This window comes from Astyanax mexicanus, chromosome 6 (assembly GCF_023375975.1).
Source record: "Astyanax mexicanus isolate ESR-SI-001 chromosome 6, AstMex3_surface, whole genome shotgun sequence".
Taxonomy (NCBI): Eukaryota; Metazoa; Chordata; class Actinopteri; order Characiformes; family Acestrorhamphidae; genus Astyanax; species Astyanax mexicanus.
In genome coordinates this window covers 11,593,053-11,619,661 of record NC_064413.1, presented here as the reverse complement: position 1 = coordinate 11,619,661, position 26,609 = coordinate 11,593,053, and the positions used below count along the sequence as shown (strand labels likewise).

Below are 26,609 nucleotides of genomic sequence, written 5' to 3'. Positions count from 1 at the left end.
GAATGTAAAACATGGTGGTGGTAGTGTGATGATAGTGTGAAGGTGCTGTAATAGATGAAACCAGGAATTCTGCTGTTTACCAGACAATAGTGAAAGAGAATGTCCGGCCATCTGTTCGTGACCTCAAGCTCAGGCGTACTTGGGTTCTGGAGGTTTTGAAGTGGCCTAGTCAAAGTCTGATTGAGATGCTGTGGCATGATCTTAAACATGACGTTTATGCTCGAAAAACTAAATGGCATAATTTGTAAATGTAAATGTAAAATTCCTCCACTGAGATGTGAAAGACTCCTTGCCAGATGTTGTTAAAGCTTGACTGCAGTTGTTGCCGCCAAAGGTGGCACAACCAAGTTATTGTTTTTAGGGGCAAACACTTTTTAATACAGGGCTCGATTAGTTTGGATATTTTTTCCGTTAATAAATAAATGTATCATTTAAAAAGTGCTCCTGTTTTCATTCCCTCTTTCCAAGGTTTAATACACATTTTATTTACAATATTTCCTTCTCGTGTGGAAATTCTAGAACTTTAGGAAGTTTAGCATTCGGAGAAGAGAGACTTATCACCGGTAAGCTCTCCAATTAAGAACAAATCCAAAAAGTTTGGCTTGATGGAGATGTCTAAAATGGCGACCGTGCACAATCGCAGTTTGAGGCGATGTGCACGGTCCTCAAATGGAGCTTAGTAGGGCTACGAAGTAGCAAAACAATGTGAGCAGAGGACGATTCTCAATTCCCATAGTGTGCAAATGGAGGCTACCGAGGCTAAGCTAGCCGAGTTGGAGGACTACTCCCGCCGCTGTAACATCCAACTGATTGCCGCCCCCCCCCCCCCCAAAGTGCTCTGAAGGTGATGACCCAGTCAGCTTTGTCCAGAAGGTGATTAAAAGCTTGTTCCCCTGACTGGCACACAGAGAATAGGAGATCAAAAGAGCCCATCGCATCTACAGAAAATCAAAGGATGGCGGATATACCTCTCTTGTGTTTACTTTCTCTGCTACCCTGACAGGCAGTCCTTGCGCAAGGTTAGCAGGCTACATGACCCGGTCGTTTGCTCTGGCTCCAGGCTACGGTTCTTGTTCTTGTGGATTACAGTGTCGCTACCGCCAAGGAAGAGGGTCGCAGCCGGCGTAGAAAATTTCTGCATATACCCGGCCATCCTCAAAGTTAACACGGCAGGTTCTGTCCACACTTTTTCTACCTCTCAGGAACCCGTTACTCTCCTCGATCTCTCGCCGTAACGAGTCGGAATTTAAAATGCAGCAGTGACGGACATATCTAACATTTCGTCCGTGGCGCAGTGTCCGGTGGCACGGTGAGATTATCCAGCGCCTTCAGTCACTTCTTGTTGGGTTCGAATCCCGGAACGTCATTGTGTTAATATTTTTAGTACTTCTATTATGTTTTTTCCTTCCCTGTGGAGAGCTATTCTCCGTGATTTCAACATAAAACTCTTCTTCTGACCCTAATCCCATATTAAACAATTACCATTAACATTCTCCTGCATTCTCTTAACCTCCTGTTCTGAGCTGCTTATCAGGCTCTGCTATAGAGTAGTGGTTAAAGCTCTGCTCTCTCAACCAGGCAGTCACGGCTGGAGCCCAGCTCAGTGCAGTGCACTCCATCGGCTTTTGAGTTCGGCTCTCCTGAACATGTGCCAGGGTTCCCTCTCTATTGCTGACTGGTTTTGACCTAGTGCTGCTCTATGTTTGTTGCATTTGTGCCGTTTTACAGCTGATGTGTACCTCTTTTTGTTAATTTGTTAATTTAGTGAATGGGAATTCCCATGCAGGAGGGAATGTTACAGCGCCTTGTCTGCACACTGTTCGTTGCACCACGGATCTGTTGGGGGTGGGCTCCGAAGTGGAGAGAGTGAGCCAGGCATTCCCTCTCCCTTCAGAGAAATTTAGTGTATTTTTTTTTGTTCGGATATCTAAATACACCCATTTTTACCTGCTACTCTGTTAGACATACTGTAGCTTATTCTCCAGAATATATTATACCTTTATATCAAGTCAAGTGAAGAGGCATTTATTGTCATTAAATCTGAGTACAGGTAAAAAGTGTATTGAAATTATGTTCCTCTGGAACCATGGTACAAGTGCAAAAGTGTAACGATAATGCAACAAATGCAATAAAACTATAACAGTACAATGAATACGATCAATACAGATGAGACCATTTAACAGACAGGACAGTTCTGTACCGATATGGTACAATGAAATGTTCTAGTGAGGATAAGATGCAGAGATATGTAAGATACTGTAACATATAGAACATTCATGACCACAGCAGTTACTGATATAGAGTCTATGGTTATTTTGGAAGAAGCAGCAAATATTGCTGATAGAGATATATTTCAGTCTCTGTGTGCTGAGAGAGTAAGTGTGTGTGTGTGTGTGTGAAGCACTTTGTGTCTTTGTGTGTGTGGTGGCGGGGGGGTTCAGCTCTGTCTCCGTGTGTTGAGGAGTCTGACTGGCTGGTGGATGCTCCTGTATTTTCTGCCGGACGGCGTCAGAGCGAAGAGTCCGTGTGAGGGGTGGGTGGGGTCGTCAACAATGCAGGTGGCTTTGCAGATGCAGCGTGTGGTGTAGATCTAAGTGATAGAGAGGAGAGAAACTGCCATGATCTGAGATGTTACAGTTCTCAAACCATAATGCAGATGCTCAAGATGCTGTCTGCAGTCCCTCTGTAGAACATGGTGAGGATGGGAGGTGGACAATGTGCTTTCCGCAGCAAGTAGAGGCTCTGCTGTGCTTTCTTTGTTATGGTGCTGGTGATGAGGGACCAGGTGAGATTCTCTGCAATGTGAACACAGAGGAACTTGTTTTTTTATTTTATTTATTTATTTATTTTTTTACAATTTCCACTGCAGAGCCATTGATGTTCAGCTACAATCATCAGCGAACTTGATGATGTGTACTCAGTATGGTGGTGCTGGAGGTGTTGTTTCTGATTTTTCCATGTATGAATGTGTTGAATGCTGAACTGAGGTCGATGAACAGCAGTTCAGCAGTTTTCCAGGTGGGTGAGAGACAGGTGGAGTGCAGTTGAGATGTCATTGCCTGGTTATTGGTTTGGATGGTATGCAAACTGCAGTGGGTCTAGTGAGGTGGGGAGCTGGTTTTTAATGTGACTCATGACCAGCCCCTCAAAGCACTTCATGATAATGGGCGTAAGTGAAATGGGACGGTAGTCATTCAGGCAGTACCCTTGAGACTTTTTTGGCACAGGGACGATGGGTCATCTTGAAGCACATTGGCACGACCTCAGAAATGTTAAAAATGTGCAGAGAGTTAGCAGTGTCCTGGAAATGGGCTCTCTGATGCCCTTGGAGAGATTGGCTCTAGCCTGAGGCCTGCCTTGTCCCCTGACTTATAGGCCCTGTCCCGGGTTCTCAGCACTACTGTTCAATACTATCCAAAGCTCATTCAGCCAAAATCCTCCCTTTGTCTCTCTCAGATCATTATATTAATTACATGAATTATTTACTGTATCAGAGGGGGCTCTCCATCATGGACCTAGTTTAAATACTATATCAAAGGGAGCTCTCTGTCATAGATCCAGTATTAATTATTTACTGCCTCAGAGGAAGCTCTCTGTCATAGATCTAGTATGAATTATTTACTGTATAAGAGGGAACTCTCCATCATTTTTCTAGTATGAATTATTCACTGTGTCAGAGCCAGACAACTGTTTGGAATGTTATGAAGAAGAAAGTTATCACTGGTGTATTAAACAACAGGTGGTTAACAGGTAGACAAAAAAAAAACAGTGGTGTGCAGTAAGGCCCTTCTAACCCTTCAGAGGGGTGACAATAAATGCATGTAAATAATTACATAATTTTTAAGCAGGAAATATATTTAATAGCTATTGTAAGTGTAAGAATGTATTTTATAAATTAACTAAAATAAAAAAACAGCAACTAATTCAAAGCATTAGTCTGTGTTTTTTAGTTGCTACAGGACTCTTATCTGACTGACAGCGGTTTTAACTAATGAAAGCTTTTTAAAATGGCTTCTACCCCCACGTGACTGCGTGGACCCTTCTCCTGATTTTGAGAAGGGTGTAGTTATAAATCAATTAGCAAAGTCGAAGCAAGTCTAACCAATCAGATTCATAATTTTCACTACAGGGGCGGGGCCATGGCTGTGTAACCCCTTCAGTGCTGTGGTGAAGGGGTTACGCGTTGCTTAGTCATAAACGGAGCTCATGCTGGATTAATTCAATAGTTAGAGAACTATCATGGAATTGCAGCTGTAAATGAGACAGATATTGTGTCATATTATATTAAAAGGCCTTTTAAAGGCTGTCCTTCAATGTGCAACTAAATCACAATAATAGGCCACCTGACTGGTGAGTTATTGTGTGTACCTAATGTTTTGGCTGCCCTGGTGTACTGTAGACATACAAATGAGTGATCTTTGTTGAACGGTTGTACTTGTAGGCAAATTCAGCATTTATTGTTTTGTCTATTGTATTCTTTTGTATTTTGTAGCTCTATTTGTGGACTGTTGATTTGTATTAAGTTTATATAATACAAAATATAAGTCAAGAGAGAGAATATGTAGTTATTGTAATATTTATCTATGTGTCGGTCGGCCGGCGGCGGGGTGGGGGGGTATGGGGTGTGATTGCAGAAGGGGTACCCACTATATTCACTGCACGCCACTGAAAAAAACACAGCAGAAGCATTATGGGTGCTGTAAAGAAAGACCCTAAAACAACTGTTAGTGACATCAGCAACAACCTCCAGGGGTGGCAGCAGTGAAGGTATCACAATCTACTGTTCACAGAAGACTTCATGAACAAAAGTACAGAGGCTTCAGCAGAAGATGAAAAACACTATTAACAAGGTGAATATGAAAACCAGGCTGGAATTTACCAAGAAGTACAGACACAAACCTGTGGACTGAAGCATCACAAAAGCATCACAGAAGAAGAATGCAGACAGTTAGTGATGTCAGTGGGTTTTAGCTATGGGGCAGTTATTGAAAGCAAAGGATTTGCAACTAAATATTAAGTCTTATTCACATTCATTTATTTTACGTTTATCTGTTCCAATACTTTTGTTCAATAACTTTGCTTATAATGTGCAGCTCCCCATCCCAGCAAAGCAGGTCTGACCCTGCTTTACAAGACCGACTGGCACACCACATTGCGAAATGTAGCTGGCATAAGATGGTTGTCTGTCTTTATTAGACATTAGACATATATGCTGGAAACACCCCAGAAGACCTGTCTGATGTTCTGAAGATGTTCTAACCCAGTCACCTTGCCATCTTGATTAGGCCTTGTGAAAAAGACTCAGATATTACTTTTATTGTTATGCCAAATCAGTGTATAATCTACATCTCTCTTTTTTTTTTTCGAATTCATGAGCTTAAATACAAACTGTCACGAATGAGGATGGAGGAATGGACGTAAGTGCACAATATTATTTATTTAAACAAACTAGATTAAAAAAAACAGAAAACAAAACACGGGTAACGCAATAACTCAAAAAAAACCAAGATAAGGATATAAATCTAACTAAGACAAAGACTAGAAAAACTGAGGAAACATGAAACTCTAAATATAACTCTAAACATAAAATAACCTGAGAACACAAAGATTACAACCTGAACAAACTTGGAACACTTACATACAGAGGACAAGGATACAAAAGACTCAACACTGAACGCTCAAACAGAGGGGCTTAAATACATGAGGAGAGTGAGGAACACCTGGGCTTGGCTAACGAGGGGGCAGGGTTACAAACAAGACACAGGTGAGAACACTAATAGTTAGGGCGGGACTAGGGCGGGGCTAGGGCGGAAACAGGTACAAAAACACAACACAAGCACATGGCAGGGAACACATGACAGGTAAACAGAGGGGCAGGAGCACAAGAGACCAAATGAGGGAGACAGACTTGGGCTAAACTGTGACATTACCCCCCCTCAACGGCGCCACTACCAGAGGCGCCGAGAGAGAGGGAACAGAAAAACAAGACAAGGCTAGACAAGACCAGAGAAAGAACACAGGGGCAGGAACTGAGACAGGAGACTAGACAGGAGAAACATACTGGGACTGGAATGGAGACTGGGGAGGTGGAAAAAACAGAGACTGGACAGGGGACGAGAACTGAGACTGGACAGAGGGCTGTACATTGGGCAGGGATGCAGAAAGGGCAGGGGACATGAACAAAGACTGGACAGGGGACGGAGACTGGACGAAAGACTGGACAGGGGACGGAGACTGGACGAAAGACTGGACAGGGGACGGAGACTGGACGAAAGACTGGACAGGGGACGGAGACCGGACGAAAGACTGGACAGGGGACGGAGACCGGACGAAAGACTGGACAGGGGACGGAGACCGGACAGGGGACGGAGATTGGGACCTAGACTGGGCAAGGGGCTTAGACTGGACAGAGGACTTGGGCTGGACAAACTGGGTCTGGACAAGACAGGGCGATGGAACCGGGACAAATACACTTACTGGGACTGACACAAATACGGTGACCGGGATGGGAACAGAAAAACCACCGGGGACAGGAATGGGAACAAACACAGACACTGGGACCAGGACAGGGAGAGACATGGGAACAAACAAAACTTGGGGATGCCCAGGACTGGCTAAAGTCTGTGGGGTAGTTAGAGGGGCCAGCCTGGGCACAGTTCTTGGGCAGAGGTCCGGGGGCCTTGGGGCGGGCCTAGGAGCCCGTGACCTGGGAGCAGGCCTGGGGATAGGCCTGGGGGCATACAAAGTTCTGGGAGTGGGCACAGGGTCAGAGGCGGCCGGAGCCGCGGGCACAGGGTCAGAGGCGGCCGGAGCCGCGGGCACAGGGTCAGAGGCGGCCGGAGCCGCGGGCACAGGGTCAGAGGCGGCCGGAGCCGCGGGCACAGGGTCAGAGGCGGCCGGAGCCGCGGGCACAGGGTCAGAGGCGGCCGGAGCCGCGGGCACAGGGTCAGAGGCGGCCGGAGCCGCGGGCACAGGGTCTGGAGCAGTGGGTACCACGTGGGCGGCAGGCACTGCTGGCGCTGGAGCTGAGGCTGGAGCAGCGGGAGCTGCTGGCGCTGGAGCTGAGGCTGGAGCAGCGGGAGCTGCTGGCGCTGGAGCTGAGGCTGGAGCAGCGGGAGCTGCTGGCGCTGGAGCTGAGGCTGGAGCAGCGGGAGCTGCTGGCGCTGGAGCTGAGGCTGGAGCAGCGGGAGCTGCTGGCGCTGGAGCTGAGGCTGGAGCAGCGGGAGCTGCTGGCGCTGGAGCTGAAGCAGCGGGAGCTGCTGGCGCTGGAGCTGGAGCAGCAGGTGCTGGAGCTGGAGCTGGGGCAGCAGGTGCTGGAGCTGGAGCTGGGGCAGCAGGTGCTGGAGCTGGAGCTGGGGCAGCAGGTGCTGGAGCTGGAGCTGGGGCAGCAGGTGCTGGAGCTGGGGCAGCAGGTGCTGGAGCTGGAGCTGAGGCAGCAGGTGCTGGAGCTGGAGCTGAGGCAGCAGGTGCTGGAGCTGGAGCTGAGGCAGCAGGTGCTGGAGCTGGAGCTGAGGCAGCAGGTGCTGGAGCTGAGGCAGCAGGTGCTGGAGCTGAGGCAGCAGGTGCTGGAGCTGAGGCAGCAGGTGCTGGAGCTGAGGCAGCAGGTGCTGGAGCTGAGGCAGCAGGTGCTGGAGCTGAGGCAGCAGGTGCTGGAGCTGAGGCAGCAGGTGCTGGAGCTGGAGCTGAGGCAGCAGGTGCTGGAGCTGGAGCTGAGGCAGCAGGTGCTGGAGCTGGGGCAGCAGGTGCTGGAGCTGGGGCAGCAGGTGCTGGAGCTGGAGCTGGGGCAGCAGGTGCTGGAGCTGGAGCTGGGGCAGCAGGTGCTGGAGCTGGAGCTGAGGCAGCAGGTGCTGGAGCTGGAGCTGAGGCAGCAGGTGCTGGAGCTGGAGCTGAGGCAGCAGGTGCTGGAGCTGAGGCTGGAGCAGCGGAAGCTGCTGGTGCTTGAGCTGGAGCTGAGGCTGGAGCAGCGGAAGCTGCTGGTGCTTGAGCTGGAGCTGAGGCTGGAGCAGCGGAAGCTGCTGGTGCTTGAGCTGGAGCTGAGGCTGGAGCAGCGGAAGCTGCTGGTGCTTGAGCTGGAGCTGAGGCTGGAGCAGCGGAAGCTGCTGGTGCTTGAGCTGGAGCTGAGGCTGGAGCAGCGGAAGCTGCTGGTGCTTGAGCTGGAGCTGAGGCTGGAGCTGAGGCTGGAGCAGCGGAAGCTGCTGGTGCTTGAGCTGGAGCTGAGGCTGGAGCAGCGGAAGCTGCTGGTGCTTGAGCTGGAGCTGAGGCTGGAGCAGCGGAAGCTGCTGGTGCTTGAGCTGGAGCTGAGGCTGGAGCAGCAGAAGCTGCTGGTGCTTGAGCTGGAGCTGGCTGTAGAGCTCGGGCAGCGGCGGGTGCAGCTTGGGCAGGCTCGGAGGGTTCCAACCCGAGGAAAGGCGCTGGGAGCGGAATATCTCCTCGGATTTGCTCGGCGAGGAGCCGGAGAAATTCAAGGTCCGCCTTCCGAGTAGCATGCCACTGTGCTACGTCCATATTTAGGTTGAGTCTTATGTCACGAATGAGGATGGAGGAATGGACGTAAGTGCACAATATTATTTATTTAAACAAACTAGATTAAAAAAAACAGAAAACAAAACACGGGTAACGCAATAACTCAAAAAAAACCAAGATAAGGATATAAATCTAACTAAGACAAAGACTAGAAAAACTGAGGAAACATGAAACTCTAAATATAACTCTAAACATAAAATAACCTGAGAACACAAAGATTACAACCTGAACAAACTTGGAACACTTACATACAGAGGACAAGGATACAAAAGACTCAACACTGAACGCTCAAACAGAGGGGCTTAAATACATGAGGAGAGTGAGGAACACCTGGGCTTGGCTAACGAGGGGGCAGGGTTACAAACAAGACACAGGTGAGAACACTAATAGTTAGGGCGGGACTAGGGCGGGGCTAGGGCGGAAACAGGTACAAAAACACAACACAAGCACATGGCAGGGAACACATGACAGGTAAACAGAGGGGCAGGAGCACAAGAGACCAAATGAGGGAGACAGACTTGGGCTAAACTGTGACACAAACATTCAAAAAGACAAAGGTTTTTAGGTCAAGTCAATAGGCTTCTATTGTCATAACATCTGAGAACAGGTACACAGTTTAATGAAATTACGTTCCTTCAGAACCATGGTGCAACATGGAACAACAATACAATATAGACAACATAAAGTGCAAAAGTGCAACAAAAGTACAACATAGAACTATACCACTACAAACACAATAAATATAACAGGTTGGTTCAGTACCGATATGGTATAGTAAAATGGATTAGCATGGAGAACTCTGTTATGGTCTGATCAAAAGCTTTTGAGGTCCATCTCTTCTATCAGGTTGTGGTGCGCACTGCAAGTGGCCTGCCTGCTGCAAACGTCCAGCTGAAAATCGAAATGGCCAACACTGCAGAGAATTCTGTAAATCGAATCACAGACCAGGAGGGAACTGCAGTATCACCCTTCAATCTTAACCAATCACCATCATTTGCAACTGTGGAGGTCAGTGAAGTAGATTAATTATGGCTAAAGTATTAATTAATTATCACAATGAGATCATTGTACCCCTGAGTTCTTAATAATCTGTTCTGTGTGTATCTGTTAGGTAACAGTGGACGGAATAAAATCAACAAAAAAGATTCTCCCAGCCACGTCCCCCACCAACAGCTTCCTGTACATTAACATAAACAACAGAGTCATCCCACAGGAACACAGCCTGGGTGTGGTTTTTAGTGTTGTCAATGGCAAACCAGAGGATAATCACATTTACTACATGGTAAAGTCAACAACATAGCTGAAATCTCTACACTTTAAAAAAACAAACAAATAAGAGTAGCTCCCAGTCTGAGTGTCTATCTGTAATTAACTTTATATAACATTACAATTAAGAAAACGTTTAAAAGATCCATTCAGTTTATTTAACTGGATTAAGTTATTGGTTGGTTTAACTCAGAGCAGAACTTAAACTTAACAGAGAACAGAGTTAAACTTAATGAAGCACTAAATAAAATGTGCCAAAGTGCTGGTTTAACCTAAATAAGGATTAAATAAACTTTATTTTTTTGTTTAAAGAATGAAAGGCAGCATCTCCGGGCAGAAACACTGCTTTTGCCCTATAGATCTTTGGTAAAGTAATCTGGGAAACACTCTTCAGAACTGCATAACGTTGCATCCAATTAATATTAGAGTAAAAGCCTGTGATATTACTCTACCACCTCAGTTTGCAGGATTTCAGTGACACTTCTTGAACTCATCTTGACCAGAAATGCATGTGTAAAACCTTATTACCTCATTATCATTTATGGGTGCCTTAAAGATCAAAGACTCTTCTCAACATTTAGGGGGAGCCCTGGAACAAAAAATATCAATTCTCTATAACACTATTATTCTCTAAACTAGTGATGTAGCTATTATAATATGTGTGTGTGTGTGTGTGTTCTCCTCAGGTGGTCAGTAAAGGTGCTGTGGTGAACTCGGGTTCTCTGGAAGCTAAAAATGTTTTGACAAAAACAAACATTCTTTTCAGCCCAAACATGATCCCCTCCTTTCGCCTGATTGGATATTATTACCATTCTGATGGGGAGCTGGTAGCCGACTCTGTCTGGGTGGATGTGGAGGATGCGTGTGAGGGAATGGTGGGTTCTGCATTCAGTTTTACCGCACTCTCTGTAAAACTGTGACAACACGAGTATTTAAACAATGACTAAAAGCTGGAATATACTTCTTTGTTGAGTCAGTACGCTGTACGCTGCTTTATATTCCTGCATTCCCATCTCCGTGATTTTGCATTGATCTGTAGTTTAAACCAAAAAGGCATGAACACATGTCTTGGCAGACCAATCACAGCTGCTGTTGTCCAGGTCACTGAGAGTAAAATTATTTGGGAGTCACATTCTGGCACAGAGGCAGGATTCAGCACAACACCTGGAAAAAGGCAACATTCTACAAACCAATTAATGTGACTTGTTTAGTGGACTCAGTCACTAAACTGGAGAGTGAAGTCCAAACTAACCATAATAAATGTACAGAACACAATATAGCAAACACATCAACCTTAGTTCAGGCTCTAATCTGGATGTCAGTCAAGTCCTTTTTGACAATTGGTTTAAATGTTTTTCTTTTTACTCTGTTTATGTGTGTTTTAGCTCAAGGTCACAGAAGATGATGTGAGCAATTCCTACATCCCAGGAACCTTCATTCCACTGAAACTCGATGTGGGAAAACAGAGAGCGAGAGTGGCTTTACTAACTGTGGATAAAGCCATATATGCTCTGAATGCCCAGAACAAACTCACACCAAAGCAGGTACACAGCTAACAGCTTGAGCCCCACTCCTGCTGGAAAATATAGATTAAGACTAGCTTCTCCTAGTTTCAGATTTCTGCTGATCATCCGGGTAAAAAAATATACCGTATCGTGGGTATGCACTGACGACACGCCTCTTACATGGACTACATGGAGTAGCAAAACATTGTAGAGCATGAATGTGTTTCTAAGGGGAAACTGGCACTGAAACAAGCGAAACAATATTAGCTCAAATTAAAGGCTTGACAGTGATCCATCCAAATGACCAAAAAACTAACAGTCTGGGAACATAGATATGTGGCCAGAAATCTTCATCTAATTGATTTAAACTCTATGGAAATACACTAAGCCAGTTGTTTTTAGTCCTGGTACCACAGTCTCTGGTTTGAGTGTTTTCCTGCTTTAAAACACCCACAACAACAAGTAGATTTGTATGTTGTATAGGTGCCAATGCTGTGTGTTTTCATGCTTCAGGTCTTCGCCTCGATGCAGTCGTATGACCTGGGCTGTTCGTACGGAGGAGGCGTCAACACTGCTGCGGTGTTTAACGATGCTGGGTTGGCCTTCATTTCTGATTCTAAAACAATCAAATCCCAGATGAGGAAAGGTCTCAATCAAGCACTGTCTATTGCATTGTATGTGTAGCTCAAAATTAAAGGTAAAATATCAGTAATTTCTAAAAAAAAAAAAATCCTTTTTTTTAAGGATTTGGCTGTGAGTCAGGATTCAGACGCCAGAGACGTGCTATAGACCTACAGAAGGAACTGCACGAAAAAGGTTTTTAAAAAGTCCATTACAGTACCTACTTTTAGAGTGCTAAATTTAGTCTAATGAAAGACTGTAGCTTGCTTCTTCAGTGTATAAAATACAATTACCTACATTTAGAGAGTTTTTAATATATATACATTAATGACAGACTGTAGCTCCACCTCCACAGTGTTTAATATCATAATACCTACATTAAGGGTTATTAATATTTTTACCCTAACGAGAGACTGTAGCTCAGCCTCCTCAGAGTTATTAATATATACTGTATTTACCATAATCAGAGACTGTAGTTCTGCCTCCTCAGTGTTTAAATCACAATATCTACATTTAGAGTGTTATTAAAATATATACACTCTAATGAGAGACTAACTCTGCCTGTGTTTAATACCACAATACCTACATTAAGAGTTTTTCTTAATATTTTTGTATATTTACCCAAATTAGAGACTGTAGATTCAAGATCAAAGAGTTTGTTGTCATGTGCACAGTATGAAACAAGTTTCCTCGTACAATGATTTTTTTTCTTTGCTTCTTACCAAGTATGCCGCATAAAGATAAAAGTAGAAAAAATACAATAAAGCAAGAAATAAACTAACTAAATATAAATATTAAATTAGTGTTCACTGATGTGGATGCCCAGGTATTTAAAACTGTTCACCCTCTCCACTTTAAACTCTCGGATGAACAGTGGCTGATGAGGTCTCCTCTGCTTTCTCATGTCCACTATCAGCTCCTTTGTCTTGTCTGTGTTGAGGGCGAGATTGCTGTCATAACAGCATGACACCAGTCTTGTCACCTCCCACCTGTAAGCCGCTTTGTCTCCACCACTGATACGTCCTATCACTGCAGTGTCATTTGGATGATGTTGTCCTTATGGGAAGCAACACATGATTCTGACTGAAGTCCTGTCTCCAATCCTGACAGACTGAGGCCTGCCAGTCAAGAAATCCAAAAGCCATTTGCTAAGGGTGGGGTGCAGGCCGAGATCAGGCAGTTTGTTTGTGAGGAATGACCGTGTTAAAGGCAGAACTGTAGTCCACAAAGAGCTTCCTGATGTAGGAGTCTTTGTTTTCCAGAAGGGGAGGGAGTAGTGGAGGTCAGCAGCTATGTGTCCGAGGTGGATCTGTTGGGACGGATCACTGAATGTCAGCCACTCTCTCGAAGCACTTCATAAAGATCGGAGTAAGTGCTACTGGCCTGTAATCATTCAGGCAGGTTGGGCAGCTTGAGTAGCAAGTGGGAACTCTGGCTGAGCGAAAGCTGGAGCTGAGAACATCAGCAAGTTCTTTGGCACATGCTCTGAGGGCCCATCACGGAATGTTGTCTAGTCTGACTGCTTTGCAAGGGTTTATCTTCCTCAGAGCTCTGCATACCTGGGCTGATGATACTGTCAGAGAGGGGGTGGGTAGGGCTGAGTGTGTGTATGCCTCTCTGTGGTAGTGCTGGAGGTTTCAAAGCAGGTGTAAAAGGTGTTGAGGTCATCTGGTAGGGTGTCTGCAGAGCTCAAGGTGTTGGCGGTGGTCCTGTAGTCTGTGGTGTACTGCAGGCCTTGCCACATCTGCCTGGAGTCAGCAGAGGAGTAGAAGCCATCCAGTTTCTCCCTGTACTGCTCTAATGGCTTTCCCCAGTCTGTACTTTGCAGCTGGTTGCACTGGTTAAAATACCCAGCAGTGACGAAGACGGCATTAGGGTGAGCCGTTTTCTGCATACTAATGACTTCATGGAGTTTGTCGAGCACTGCCATAGAGTTAGTAGATAATAGGGACGACATTTTAGCATCATGAACTCCACGTCTGGTGAACAGTGCTTATGAGCGGTCTGTATGTCTCCACACCAAGCAGTGTTTACAAACACACACACACCTCTCCCTTTAGCCTTACTGGAGGCTGCCGTCCGGTCTCCTCTGTGTACGGAGTGAGTCTCTAGCTGAATAGTAATTAATGGTAATTTATCTGAGAGCCAGGTCTTTCCGCTGTGATATAATCCTTGCTAGCATGCAGCCCTCCCCCCCTGCATCCCGCCTCCGAAGCGCTTTATTGGGTTCAGCGCACTCGCTTGGGGTCAGTGTCGCTGGGTCTTCCTGGTGGTGGCGGTGGTGGCTGTGGGAGCGAACAATGGCTTTAGCTGGCTTTAGCTCCAACGGAATAAAACCAGTAAATCCAAAACGACTGTGTTATGCGATGTTCAACATATACTATAATATACTATAATATATATATATATATATATATATATATATATATATATATATATATATATATATAGTATATCTGTCATATACTAGCAGTGCTTTGCATTTGTGTACTGCAAGGAATGCATAAAAAAAAGAAGATAAAAAAAGCAAACTAGAGCAGAGCGAACAAATATCCATCTTGGGGAGTGCCACGAATCTCCACCTCCTAAGCATTTAGTATACCTACATTTAGAGTGTTATTAATATACAGGTCTTTCTAAAAAAAAAATGCATATTGTAATAAAGTTCATTATTTTCTGTAATGTAATGATAAACATTAAATCTAAAATAATTAGCATATTTCATTCGACCAATAAAAGAAAAGTGTTTTTAATAAAAAAAAGTCAACCTTCAAATAATTATGTTCACTTATGCACTCAATACCTGGTCGGGCAATCAGGCAATCAGCCTGTGGCACTGCTGAGGAGTTATGGAGGCCCAGGATGCTTCAATAGCGGCCTTAAGCTCATCCAGAGTGTTGGGTCTTGCGTCTCTCAACTTTCTCTTCACAATATCCCACAGATTCTCTATGGGGTTCAGGTCAGGAGAGTTGGCAGGCCAAGTGAGCACAGTAATACCATGGTCAGTAAACCATTTACCAGTGGTTTTGGCACTGTGAGCAGGTGCCAGGTCGTGCTGAAAAATGAAATCTTCATCTCCATAAAGCTTTTCAGCAGCTGGAAGCATGAAATGCTCCAGAATCTCCTGATAGCTAGCTGCATTGACCCTGACCTTGATAAAACACAGTGGACCAACACCAGCAGCTGACATGGCACCCCAGACCATCACTGACTGTGGGTACTTGACACTGGACTTCAGGCATTATGGCATTTCCTTCTCCCCAGTCTTCCTCCAAACTCTGGCACCTTGATTTCCGAATGACATGCAAAATTTGCTTTTATCTGAAAAAAAGTACTTTGGACCACTGAGCAACAGTCCAGTTCTGCTTCTCTGTAGAATCGGCCCTTCTCCACAGTCTTCCTCAGGGTCCGGTCACCTCTTCTCGTTGAGCAGCGTTTTCTGCCACACTTTTTCCTTCCCACAGACTTCCCACTGAGGTGCCTTGATGCAGCACTCTGGGAACAGCCTATTCGTTCAGAAATTTCTTTCTGTGTCTTACCCTCTTGCTTGAGGGTGTCAATGATGGCCTCTTGGACAGCTGTCAGGTCGGCAGTCTTACCCATGATTGCGGTTTTGAGTAATGAACCAGGCTGGGAGTTTTTAAAAGCTTCAGGAATCTTTTGCAGGTGTTTAGAGTTAATTCGTTGATTCAGATGATTAGGTTAATAGCTCATTTAGAGAATCTTTTCATGATATGCTAATTTTTTGAGATTGAGAATTTTGGGTTTTCATGAGCTGTATGCCAAAATCATCAGCAAAACAATAAAAGACCTGAAATATTTCAGTTGGTGTGCAATAAATCTAAAATATATGAAAGTTTAATTTTTATCATTTCATTATGAAAAAGAATGAACTTCATCACAATATGCAAATATTTTGAGAAGGACCTGTATATTTACATTAATGAGAGCAGCTCCACCTTCTCAGTGTATAATATCACACTACCTACATTTAGAGATACTAATATAAACTGTATATTTACGCAATGAAAGACTCTAGCTCCGAATTTTTTCATTATCAACATATAGTTATATTATCAATAATGAGAGACTGTAGCTTCTTTTTCTCAGAGTATAATACCTACATTAGGAGTGTTATTAATATATATACACCCTAATGAGAGACTGTAGCTCAGCCTCCTCAGTATATAATATTACAATACCTACATATAGAGTGTTATATAATGTGTTAATAATATAAAAGACTATATATAGCTCTGCCTGCAAACACTGCAAATTCTTGTCTGTAAGATGAATCTCTCTGTAAATTTCTCCTCTGTTTTTCTTGATCTTCTGAAGAATCAAAGTTCTCTGACAGAGTGCTGCAGAAGTGTTGCCGGCATGGCCTGGTGGTGATCCCCATGCAGCTGAGCTGTGAGGAGCGGAAGAGTCGGATAGGCCAGGGGAAGAGCCGGGAGTGTGTGGAGGCTTTCCTGGAGTGCTGCCAGTTTGCAGTGAAGCTAAGGGATAAGAAGAGGCAGGAGGAGATGTGGAGTGGCCATGGCAGGAGTAAGTATTCCTGACCAGACCCTTAATCCAGTGGTGTATGCCTACAATTACAAATATTACACCTGCCAATACACTGTTTCACATAAAGGTGCTAAAAATGGTTCTCTGGACTACAGTAACTTTTTATGTGAATATGATATACAGGTCCAGAGAACACATTTAAAAATGTAAAAACTTTCCCACATAATCAAAATATTTAATCATTAAATAAATCAACAAGTTTACATGAACTTGGGTACTCAGATAATGGGATTAAATAGAGATTTCATGAGTAAGGCAATGACCAGATTTTTGCCTCACAGAATACTTTTGTTAAGAGTATACATTCTGATTACTGAGATGAAATCATGCTTTCTTTATTGAATTTCTTAATTAGATTTTTTCGGCTTACTCTGAATATACTGTTTACGTGAATTCCTGAATGATCAGATAAGTGCAGTAATGTCATTATAAATGGAGAGTGGGTATGTGGATCATCCAAGTATGCCCTGACATAAGTAAATATTTTTGATATTTTTTATAAAACAGCACTATAGAAATTAAACTGTTATTGAAATTGTTAACACTTCAATCAGCAATCATCACTATAAGAACACGGGTCCCTTTTACAATAACAGTGGAAGATGCTGTAGAGAGAGAGGAAGAGGGAAGAAGAGTGAGACAATGAGAGGGGGAGGAAGAATGAGAGGTAGGAAGAGTATAAGATGGAGGAAAAGAAAGAAAGGGAGGAAGAGTGAGGGGTATAGCTCCTAGAGGAGTTCATGACAAAAGAAGGCAAAAACTTTTGAATAAAATCAGAGCAACCTTCCGTGATTATGTCATCATCCATGAGCTAACAATGCGAGAAGCTGGACAGAGAATTCAGCCCAACTGCTGCGCATATGTTGCACTGACTTGTTTGGTAAAAAATATAAAAAATTACAGTAACATGTGTGAGTATATTTCTGTGTATGTGAACACTCTGAAGAATTTTCTATTATTTACTATTTTATTTTACTATTTTTATATTACTTAACCCTACCCCAAAGCTTACTAAAGGTGAGAGTGCTTTACATTATTCCCACACTCTAAAAAGTGATCTTCAAATCAAACCAAATAAAATTTATTTGTATAGCGCTTTTTACAACTGGTGTTGTCACAAAGCAGCTTTACAGAAACATGATTACAGGACAAAAAATCAGGCAAAATATTAAACATAGAAAATACAGAATACAGAACCCCCAGTGAGCGCAGAGGCAAGGAAAAACTCCCTCAGAGCTGCAGGAGGAGGAAGAAACCTTGGGAGGACCAAGACTCACATTTAAGGGGTGACCATTCTACCACTGGTCAAACAGCTTTTAAATTAATTTAAAAAAGTCTTTATACATCCATATCCATACATCCTTATACATTCAAGAGTACAGCAGTGCCACTAATGGAAGCAGTTAGAGTTTATGTAAGCTTGGATGTAATCTGCAGTGGAGAGTGAGATGGATGATGAGCAGCTGATCTGTGGTGGGTAATAGAGAAGAGAAACTTCCATCAGTCTGGCCGGACAGGGGACATGAGAGCCTGAGGGTCCAACATCCATCGGTATCGGGTCAGACAGGTGGGCAGCCAGTAATTTGGAGGAAGGCAGAGAGATGGAATTAGTTTTGACTGGATTTATGTAAAACAGAGAATATAAAACATTAGTGTGGCTAATGACTCCGGCAGAACTGAATAAAACAGCCTAACTAAAGGCAGAGAGCCAGAAGGTAACATAGACACGAAGGCTCCCTGAAACACTGGCATCCACCCACTCCACCGTCCACAAACCTGAGTGACCGTGTGCAGTGGGAGAACAACAGCACCAGCATCTCAGTTTACCACAATTTCCTCTGTCCATGAACCCCTGAATCTGCAGCCTTATCTAAAGGAAAAAACATTAATTACCAAAAGTTAAACTAAACAAGTAAGTTTTCAGTCTAGACTTAAAGATTGAGACTGTGTCTTGAGTCCCGAAAATATTCGGGGAGATTATTCCAGAGTTGGGGAGCTTTATAAGAGAAAGCTCTTCCTCCTGCAGAGCTCCTCTGAATTTTAGGAACTACTAAGAAACCAGCACCCTGAGATCTAAGTAATCGCGGTGGTTCATAATAGTAGGTCTCGTAAATACTCAGGAGCGAGCCCGTGTAGGGCTTTATGCGTTAACAGGAGAATTTTATAGTTTATGCAGAATTTGACTGGAAGCCAGTGCAGTGCTGATAGGACTGGACTAATATGGGCAAATTTTCTCGTTTTAGTAAGGACCCTGACTGCAGCATTTTTAATTAGCTGAATTTTATTTAAGTTACTGCAGGAACATCCTGACAGTAGTGCATTACAATAATCTAGCCTTGAGGTAATGAAGGCATGGACTACTTTTTCTTTGTCATGCAGGCATAGGGCATTTCTTAGCTTGGCAATATTACAGAGGTGTAGAAAAGCTGTTCTAGTAACATTAGATATGTGTTTATCGAATGCTAGATCTGAATCTATGATAACTCCAAGATTTTAATCTGCTGAACCGGGGTGACAGAGAAGTCGGCCAGATTTATCATTAAGTCTGATCATTTATTTCTAGCAGCTTTGGGGCCTAAAACTTCTGTTTTATCACTATTTAATAGGGGGAAGTTGCGCAACATCCATGATTTTACATCCTTTACACAATCATCAATTTTTTTTATTCTCACTCTGCAATCAGGTTTGGCTGATATGAAAAGCTGCGTGTCATCCGCATAACAATGAAAATGTACGTCATGTTTTCTAGTAACTTTGCCCAGTGGGAGCATATATAATGTAAATAATAACGGTCCTAATATAGAGCCTTGTGGAATTCCATATCTTACCTTAGTATAACTGGAAGACATATAATTTAACCTCACAAACTGATAACGATTGGTTAAGTATGATTTAAACCATGATAAAGCAGTTCCAGTTACACCGACCATGTTCTCTAATCTTTCTAAAAGGATAGTATGATCTATTGTATCAGATCGAGAAGTACCAGTAGGGAAACACAGCCTTCGCTGGCAGCTATAAGTAGATTGTTTGTTATTTTATCTAAAGCTGTCTCAGTGCTATGATGAGGCCTAAATACAGATTGAAATTTTTCATAGATCTGGTTTCTTTGCAGGTAAGAGCAAAGTTGTTGGGCTACAGCTTTTTCTAAAATCTTAGAAATAAACTGTAACGCCACAGACGGGAGTCAGACGCTCGCTGTAAAAACAAAACGATACTTTATTACAAGGCTTGTAAACAGATAGCGTAGTCGAATAACAGGCGTGAGTCAAAACCAGAGTAACAACAAACCAATTCATCAGAGCCGAATCACAAACCGAAAACGAAACCATAAGCCAGAAGCAGAGTTCAATAAACCAGGAAATCACAAACATAAACAGAGCAAAAGGATAAGGCAAAAACAGAGTCGAAAAGAACAAAACAAGGGTCATACACGGGTAATACAGACAGGAAAATAACGCTCAGTATATCGCTGGTGTAACAGGGAAAATACCTCGCGAAAAACGAGACAAACAGACAGGTATTTATATCTGAAGTAAATTACTAACACCTGAACACAATCTAGAATTCCGGTGACGTAGACCGCATGAATGAGCCACGTGGTGTTGTCAGGTGCATGCTGGGAGGTGTAGTTCTGGACCGGGGATTGTCCATAGACGGGAACGGCAGTGTCAGAGAAAGGAACTACAGAGTCTGTGGTAGGCGTCACATAAAAGGTAAGTTTGAAATAGGTCTATAGTTAGACAGTTCACTAGGATCAAGATTGGTTTCTTGATCAGAGGTTTAATTACAGCTGTTTTAAAGGCTTTGGGTACATGGCCTAGGGTGAGCGATGAGTTTACTATCATAAACAGAGGTTTAATTATATCTGGTAGTACCTGTTAATAACTTTGTGGGAACTGCATCAAGTGTGCAGGTTGAGCTGTTTGAAGAGGAGTTCATTTTCTCTAGTTCTAGCTGTGGAAGTGGGTTAAAGACTTCCAACCTAACTTCCATAACAGTGTTTTGTTCTAGATTATCCACACCAGATGACAGAGAGGATGTGCTATTTATCTGTTTAATTTTATCCCGAATGTTTTCAATTTTACTATTGAAGAAGTCCATAAAATCGTTGCTGGTATGAATGGCTGGAATCTGAGGTTCAGTACCTGCCTGGTTTTTAGTTAATTTGGAAATAACACTAAAGACAGCTCTAGGATTATTTTTATTAATCTCGATCTCTGAGGCCAGATATGCTAAGCGGGTTTTATTAAGTTCTTTTCCATATTTAACAAGACTGTCTTTCCACGCAGAGTGAAACACTTCCAGTTTAGTTGATCGATTTTTACTCTCTAAATTTCATACTAACTGCTTTGAGGTACGAGTTTGATCATTGTACCACGGTGCGAGCTTTTTCTGTCTCTCTATTTTGTGTTTAAGTGGTGCTACAACATCTAAAGGTGGAGCGAAAGGTATTTTCTTCTATTATTTAGTTCTACTGAGTCTACAGGAGAGTACATTATAGTTGATAAATCGGGAAGCTTATCAGTAAATTGTTGGGCTGTAAAAGGCATTATTGAACGTTTCATAGAGTAGCTAGGGGTTGTACGTAAATGATGGCTAAGATGTAAATTAAATGAAAGGTAATGATCTGAAATTGCGGAGGTTTGAGAACGAATATTCAGGTTATCTATGCTCACACCCAGGGTCAAAACTAAATCCAGAGTATGATAACAGTAATGAGTAGGTCCTGTTATATTTTGAACAGTCTAAAATTTATGTTAATGCCTTTTTTAATGGATCATCCATTTTTCTTCTACTATAATCACTTTATCACTACATACTGCTAAATCTGTGATAAAATCACTAAACTCTTTTAAAAATTCTAGATAGGGCCCTGGTGGTCTGTAGATGTTAATCAAAGAAAATGCATTCTTTTTTGTAATTGGATTAATTATACTGGTGTACAAAAACTCAAAAGGAATAAAATTATCATAGTGTTTTTGATTGCAAACTAAGGTATTTCGGAAAAGTATGCAGACCCCACCTCCTCTACCGGACAATCTCGGCCTTTGTCTGTAATTATAGCATGCAGGGGTGGCTTAATTTAATGCTACATATTCATTTGGCCTAATCCAGGTTTTAATCAGGCACAGAACATCGAATTTCTGATCAGTTATCATTTCATTCACTAGAACTGCTTTTGAATTTAGAGATCTAATATTAAGTAAACCAATCTTCAGGTTTGAAGTGTTAGTGCTACAGTCTGGATACGATTGTTTAATATAAGTTACGTTGTTTAGATTGACTGTTTGAGTTTTTTGACGTTTTTGTTTGACTCGGGGGACAGACACAGTCTGAATACACTGGTATCTTGGTAACGTCTCTTTGCAGCTTGCAGTTGGTTGGTTAAGCCTCTCTGTCTGCGGCCTGGTCCCAGCTCTGGATTGTCAGCAGCTTCTAATACTACTCTGCCAACTAGCTAAAAGACTATGTGCTATGCTGCATGAAAGTAAGGCAGCACCCTCCCGCGTGGGGTGGACACCATCCCTACCTAAAAGACCAGGCTTGCTCTCATTGGGATGGGGCCAGAGCAGATTACCTCCTCGGACAGCGTCTGGGCCTGTTTAATCACCTCTTTAATATTAGCCTTAGTTACTTCAGACTGCCGCAGACGAATATCATTGGCCCCTGGTGGTCTGTGGATTGTCCTTGACTGTTCTCACCATTCTTCTTCTCTGCCTTTCTGATATTTTTCTTGGCCTGCCACTTCTGGGCTTAACAAGAACTGTCCCTGTGGTCTTCCATTTCCTTACTATGTTCCTCACAGTGGAAACTGACAGGTTAAATCTCTGAGACAACTTTTTGTATCCTTCCCCTGAACAACTATGTTGAACAATCTTTGTTTTTAGATCATTTGATGGTTTTTGATGAGCCCATGATGCCACTCTTCAGAGGAGATTAAAATAGGAGAACAACTTGCAATTGGCCACCTTAAATACCTTTTTTCATGATTGGATACACCTGGCTATGAAGTTCAAAGCTCAATGAGGTTACCAAACCAATTTTGTGCTTCAGTAAGTCAGTAAAAAGTAGTTAGGAGTATTCAAATCAATAAAATGATAAGGGTGCCCATACTTTTGCACCGGTCAAATTTTTGTGCACTGTGCAAGTCAGTGCTGTGTTATAACAATCTACCATTTTTTTTACGATCCTAGGGTGATTTTCCACTTTGGTATATTTTTAAAATCACGCATAGCTTTATATAAAAGAAAAAATAGCATAAGAAATGTAGGCATACTGCATCAACTCTCTCTGTTTGCTATTAAAAGCAGTGAAGAAATAAAAAATGTGATTCTCACACTGCTCCCAGCATTCATTCTCCAGGTGAGAGAGAGAGCTGTGTAGAAGTTGAAAGTCAGTGTGCTACACTCTGGTCAATTAATGGAGTCAGAGTTTGGCACATCACACAGTTCTTCTGCACAAGACTGGGCCATGATCTTCCTGGGCTCATTTGCACCTGGACGTGGTAAATGTCAGACTGAATTGGGTTAGTGTGCTGAAGTGCTGCAGCAGGAGAGCGTTGAGAGGCCGGGGCATGAGTGTAAGAGAGCGGGAGAATGTTGGTAGTGCCAGACAGGGAGATTTCAGCAGTAATATCTGTGTATAGTGTGGAAGGGGGTGGGGAGGGGGGCAGTTGAGTGATTAAACCTATTGGAGAATAGAATGAGTTAGCATTCACCTGCCTCTGGTCCCCCACTGCCGGGGTGTCAGGCTTTTTAAGTCTGGAAATAGCTTGAGGCTATTCCAGGCTCCTTTGACATTATTGTACTGCAGCCAGATGTCTATCTTCCTCCTGTAGCTGCCTTTCCCCTCCTGGATCTTTCTCCTTCTGTTCTCTGTCTGCACAGTCCCCTGATCTAAAATTCGCATTCATCACATTCAGGAGAGACTTTATATCAGGGTTAATGCAAGGTTTGTTATTGGAGAAATACAGAACCATCTTGGTGGGTACAGTGTTCTTCACACAGAAATTGAAATGCAGTGTCTGGAGCCATCAATATCCTCCTTTTATCCAGTGTGGGGGAGAGAGAGAGTAAGTGAGAGAGAGACTGAGTGAGTGAGAGAGAGAATGAGTGAGAGACTGGGTGAGAGAGAGAACTAGTGAGTGAGAGAGAGACTGAGTGAGAGGGAAACGAGTGAGTGAGAGAGAGACTGAGTGAATGTTAGAGAGAATGAGTGAATGAAAGAGAGACTGAATGAGTGAGAGAGAGACTGAGTGAGTGAGAGACTGAGTGAGTGAAAGAGAGACTGAGTGAGTGAGAGATTGAGTGAGAGAAAATTTGAATTTAGCAACAACTTTATTAAACCAGTTTTCAGAGTTAACACCAGTCAGTTACCATTCAAAATTAAAAGTAAAACACTAAAACAAAGAAACTAGGACAGGATGTAGCTTATAAGAGAAAATAAAAATACAGACATCGCTCACAAATTCTGCAAACTGCAGTTCCCCGTCATCCACTGAGCATAAAATGTTCATAAAACACCACATATTTACAAAACTGTCCATGTCTCTCATGGTGGAGTAGTACTTAAAATCAATTAAAATCCGTGTTTTTACCAGTCTTTTAAAAACAGTGACAGCATCACTGTCACTGTGCCCCTCAATAATGCCCTTTCTACTCACCCAGACAGCCATTTTGGCTGTACCCAGAATAAAGTTGAGCAGTTGGCATTGTGTTCTTCGAGATTTAGAGTACTTAAAACCCAAGATAAAAACTGGTTTAGTAAAAACAGCACTAAAACAATTAAAAACAAACTCTAAAAGCCGAAACAGTGGGGTTAGTCTGCGACACTCCATAAAACAATGAAAAACTGTCTCCCTCTCACCACAGCATGGACAGTTTTGGGGTTTAAAACCGAAATAAAAGGATTCACAGCCATTATACAGTGTATAACCCTCCACTGTAAATCACCATAGGTTTTGGTTAACGGTGGTTTGTAAAAAGCTCTCCATGCAGGTTTAAAATCATCATTTAAAACAAGTCTAGCACGCCATGGTGTGTCAACCCTAGAGTTTTAAAACAGAGTTCCAGTATCTGCAGCCTGTAGTAACTGACCTTCACAGTCCCTAAAGTCAGGTGTGAGGGTTAGACTTGGAAAGAGCGCATCTTCTTCTTCGCAGTTCGAGCTATAGTCAGATTTTAGCAGGGCACGCTCAGCCTCTTTCAGTGCTGCCTTCCATTTGTGTAGCAGCTGGGCTGCAGCATGCACAGATCTCATGCCCAGGCATTTAGCTACAGGGCCCACTTTGTCCAGGTTGGGCCCTGCAAGCGCTATTTCCCAACCAGCAAGGCCTGGCTTTTTGCCCAATTGATTTTGGCAGACAAAATCTCCCCAAACTCATGTACTAAACTGACCAAAGTATCAATGTCTGTCTGATTCTGTAAAATCAAAATGACATCATTAGCATAAGCAGAAAGTAAAAAAGTAAAATCACAGTTGGGTATGTTAAAACCAGAGAGGGTGGATATCAGTCTGTTTAAAAAAGGCTCTATGGCCAGAGCATACCTGACAAACAGCATCCTTGCCTTATCCCCCTCTGAGCTTTAAAAGGAGAGCTTAAACCGCCGTTAACCTTCAGAATACTCTCAGCATCACAGTACAAAACCCTGATCGTGGCTATAAGACGAGGGGCGAACCCTAAGGCTGCTTGAACCTTCCAGAGATATTCATGTTTAACCCTGTCAAATGCCTTTTCCTGATCTAGAGAGATCAGACCAGTATCTAAACCCAATAGACTTGAGACGTCCAAAATATCACAAATTAATGATATATTATCAAAAATGGACCTGTTTGAAACGCAGTAGGTCTGGTCAGGGTGGACGAGCCGACCAATAACCTTCCTCAGCCTGACCTTAGAGAGCAGCTTGTAGTCGCTGCAGAGCAATGAGACGGGTCTCCAGTTCTTTATCTCCTGTAGGTCACCTTTCTTGTGTAGGAGTGTAAGGACTGCTCTCCTGGAGCTCGATGGCAGTCTTCCTCTGGACAGGCTGTTGTTGAGGACCTCCAGCATGTCCTCGCTAATCACTGGCCAAACGGACTCAGCTGGAAGTCCATCAATACCTGGCATCTTCCCACAATCCATACCCTGCAGCGCGTCGCCCAGCTCGAACAGGGACAGCGGCCTCTCAAGTCCCTGGAGAGAGTCCTCTGGGAGCTGCTGCAGACCGTCAAGGAAGACCCGCTCAAGCTCAGGCTGCTCTCTGTACTCGGTGCTGTACAGTTTGGTGTAAAAAAACACGGCCTGCCGTTGAATCCCTGCGGGGTCTGTCAGTAGTTTGCCAGACTCATGCATACACCGGCTCTGACCTCTCGTGCATTCCAGGCTGAAGAAGAACTTGGACGGAACGTCCATCTGTGTCACCTTCTGGAACCGAGACCTAACCAGAGCCACCTGCACAATTACAACAACCAGGTCAGCTAGTGCAACTTTTTTAATTTTGAGAGCTTCAATATGCTCTCGATTTCCTGTGGATTCTGATAAACTTTGAAGTTCCACTATTTCTATCTCAAGACTCTTCATAGACTGAGTAATGTCTTTTGTGACACTGTGAGTATATTGCTGACATAGCTGTGAAATCTGGACCCCCAGTCCCACCAGTGCTGCAAAGTGCTAAAAGATGACTTTGAAAATTATTCCAAAAAAGGGAAAAGCATCCCTAAAATGTACATCATCTAAAAAAGTTGTGTTGAAGTGCCAATAAGCACTTGGGCTTAACATTTACAATTCCCACAGTGCAAGTACTAAAAACATTAAGATAATGTTTAAAACAATAAAATCTATCAAGACGTGCTAAGGAAAAAATAAATTCCCTGGAATGTTCCCAAGTAAACTAAACCTGACCCCCAGACATCACTTAGCTCATGTTTTTAAATGAGCTGTATCAGTCTCTTTCGTGATGCAGGATGTGGTTCAAAGTGATTTCTGTCTATGCTGGACTCAGTTAAAATCACTCGCTAAAAAACACAATCGTTCCAACTACATCTGTCAAGAGTTTCACATAGTTTACTTAAAAACAGCATCATGTCAACCCCCAAGTCAGGAGAATAAACACATAAAAAAATAAAAGCACAATGAGTAAA

The 26,609-nt window shown here is 43.2% G+C and overlaps 1 protein-coding gene across 2 annotated transcripts in view; it reads left to right on the top strand.

Moving 5' to 3' along the window:
* c4b (complement 4B (Chido blood group)) overlaps nucleotides 1-26,609 on the top strand; it is a 171,007-nt gene that overhangs the window by 39,920 nt on the left and 104,478 nt on the right. For both annotated transcript variants that reach the window (XM_049480533.1, XM_049480532.1), the window contains exons 11-17: nucleotides 9,370-9,531; nucleotides 9,635-9,805; nucleotides 10,476-10,664; nucleotides 11,175-11,333; nucleotides 11,808-11,940; nucleotides 12,039-12,110; nucleotides 16,254-16,463. In XM_049480533.1, the coding sequence (XP_049336490.1) occupies nucleotides 9,370-9,531; nucleotides 9,635-9,805; nucleotides 10,476-10,664; nucleotides 11,175-11,333; nucleotides 11,808-11,940; nucleotides 12,039-12,110; nucleotides 16,254-16,463 (1,096 nt within the window). The remainder of the gene's footprint in view (nucleotides 1-9,369; nucleotides 9,532-9,634; nucleotides 9,806-10,475; nucleotides 10,665-11,174; nucleotides 11,334-11,807; nucleotides 11,941-12,038; nucleotides 12,111-16,253; nucleotides 16,464-26,609) is intronic.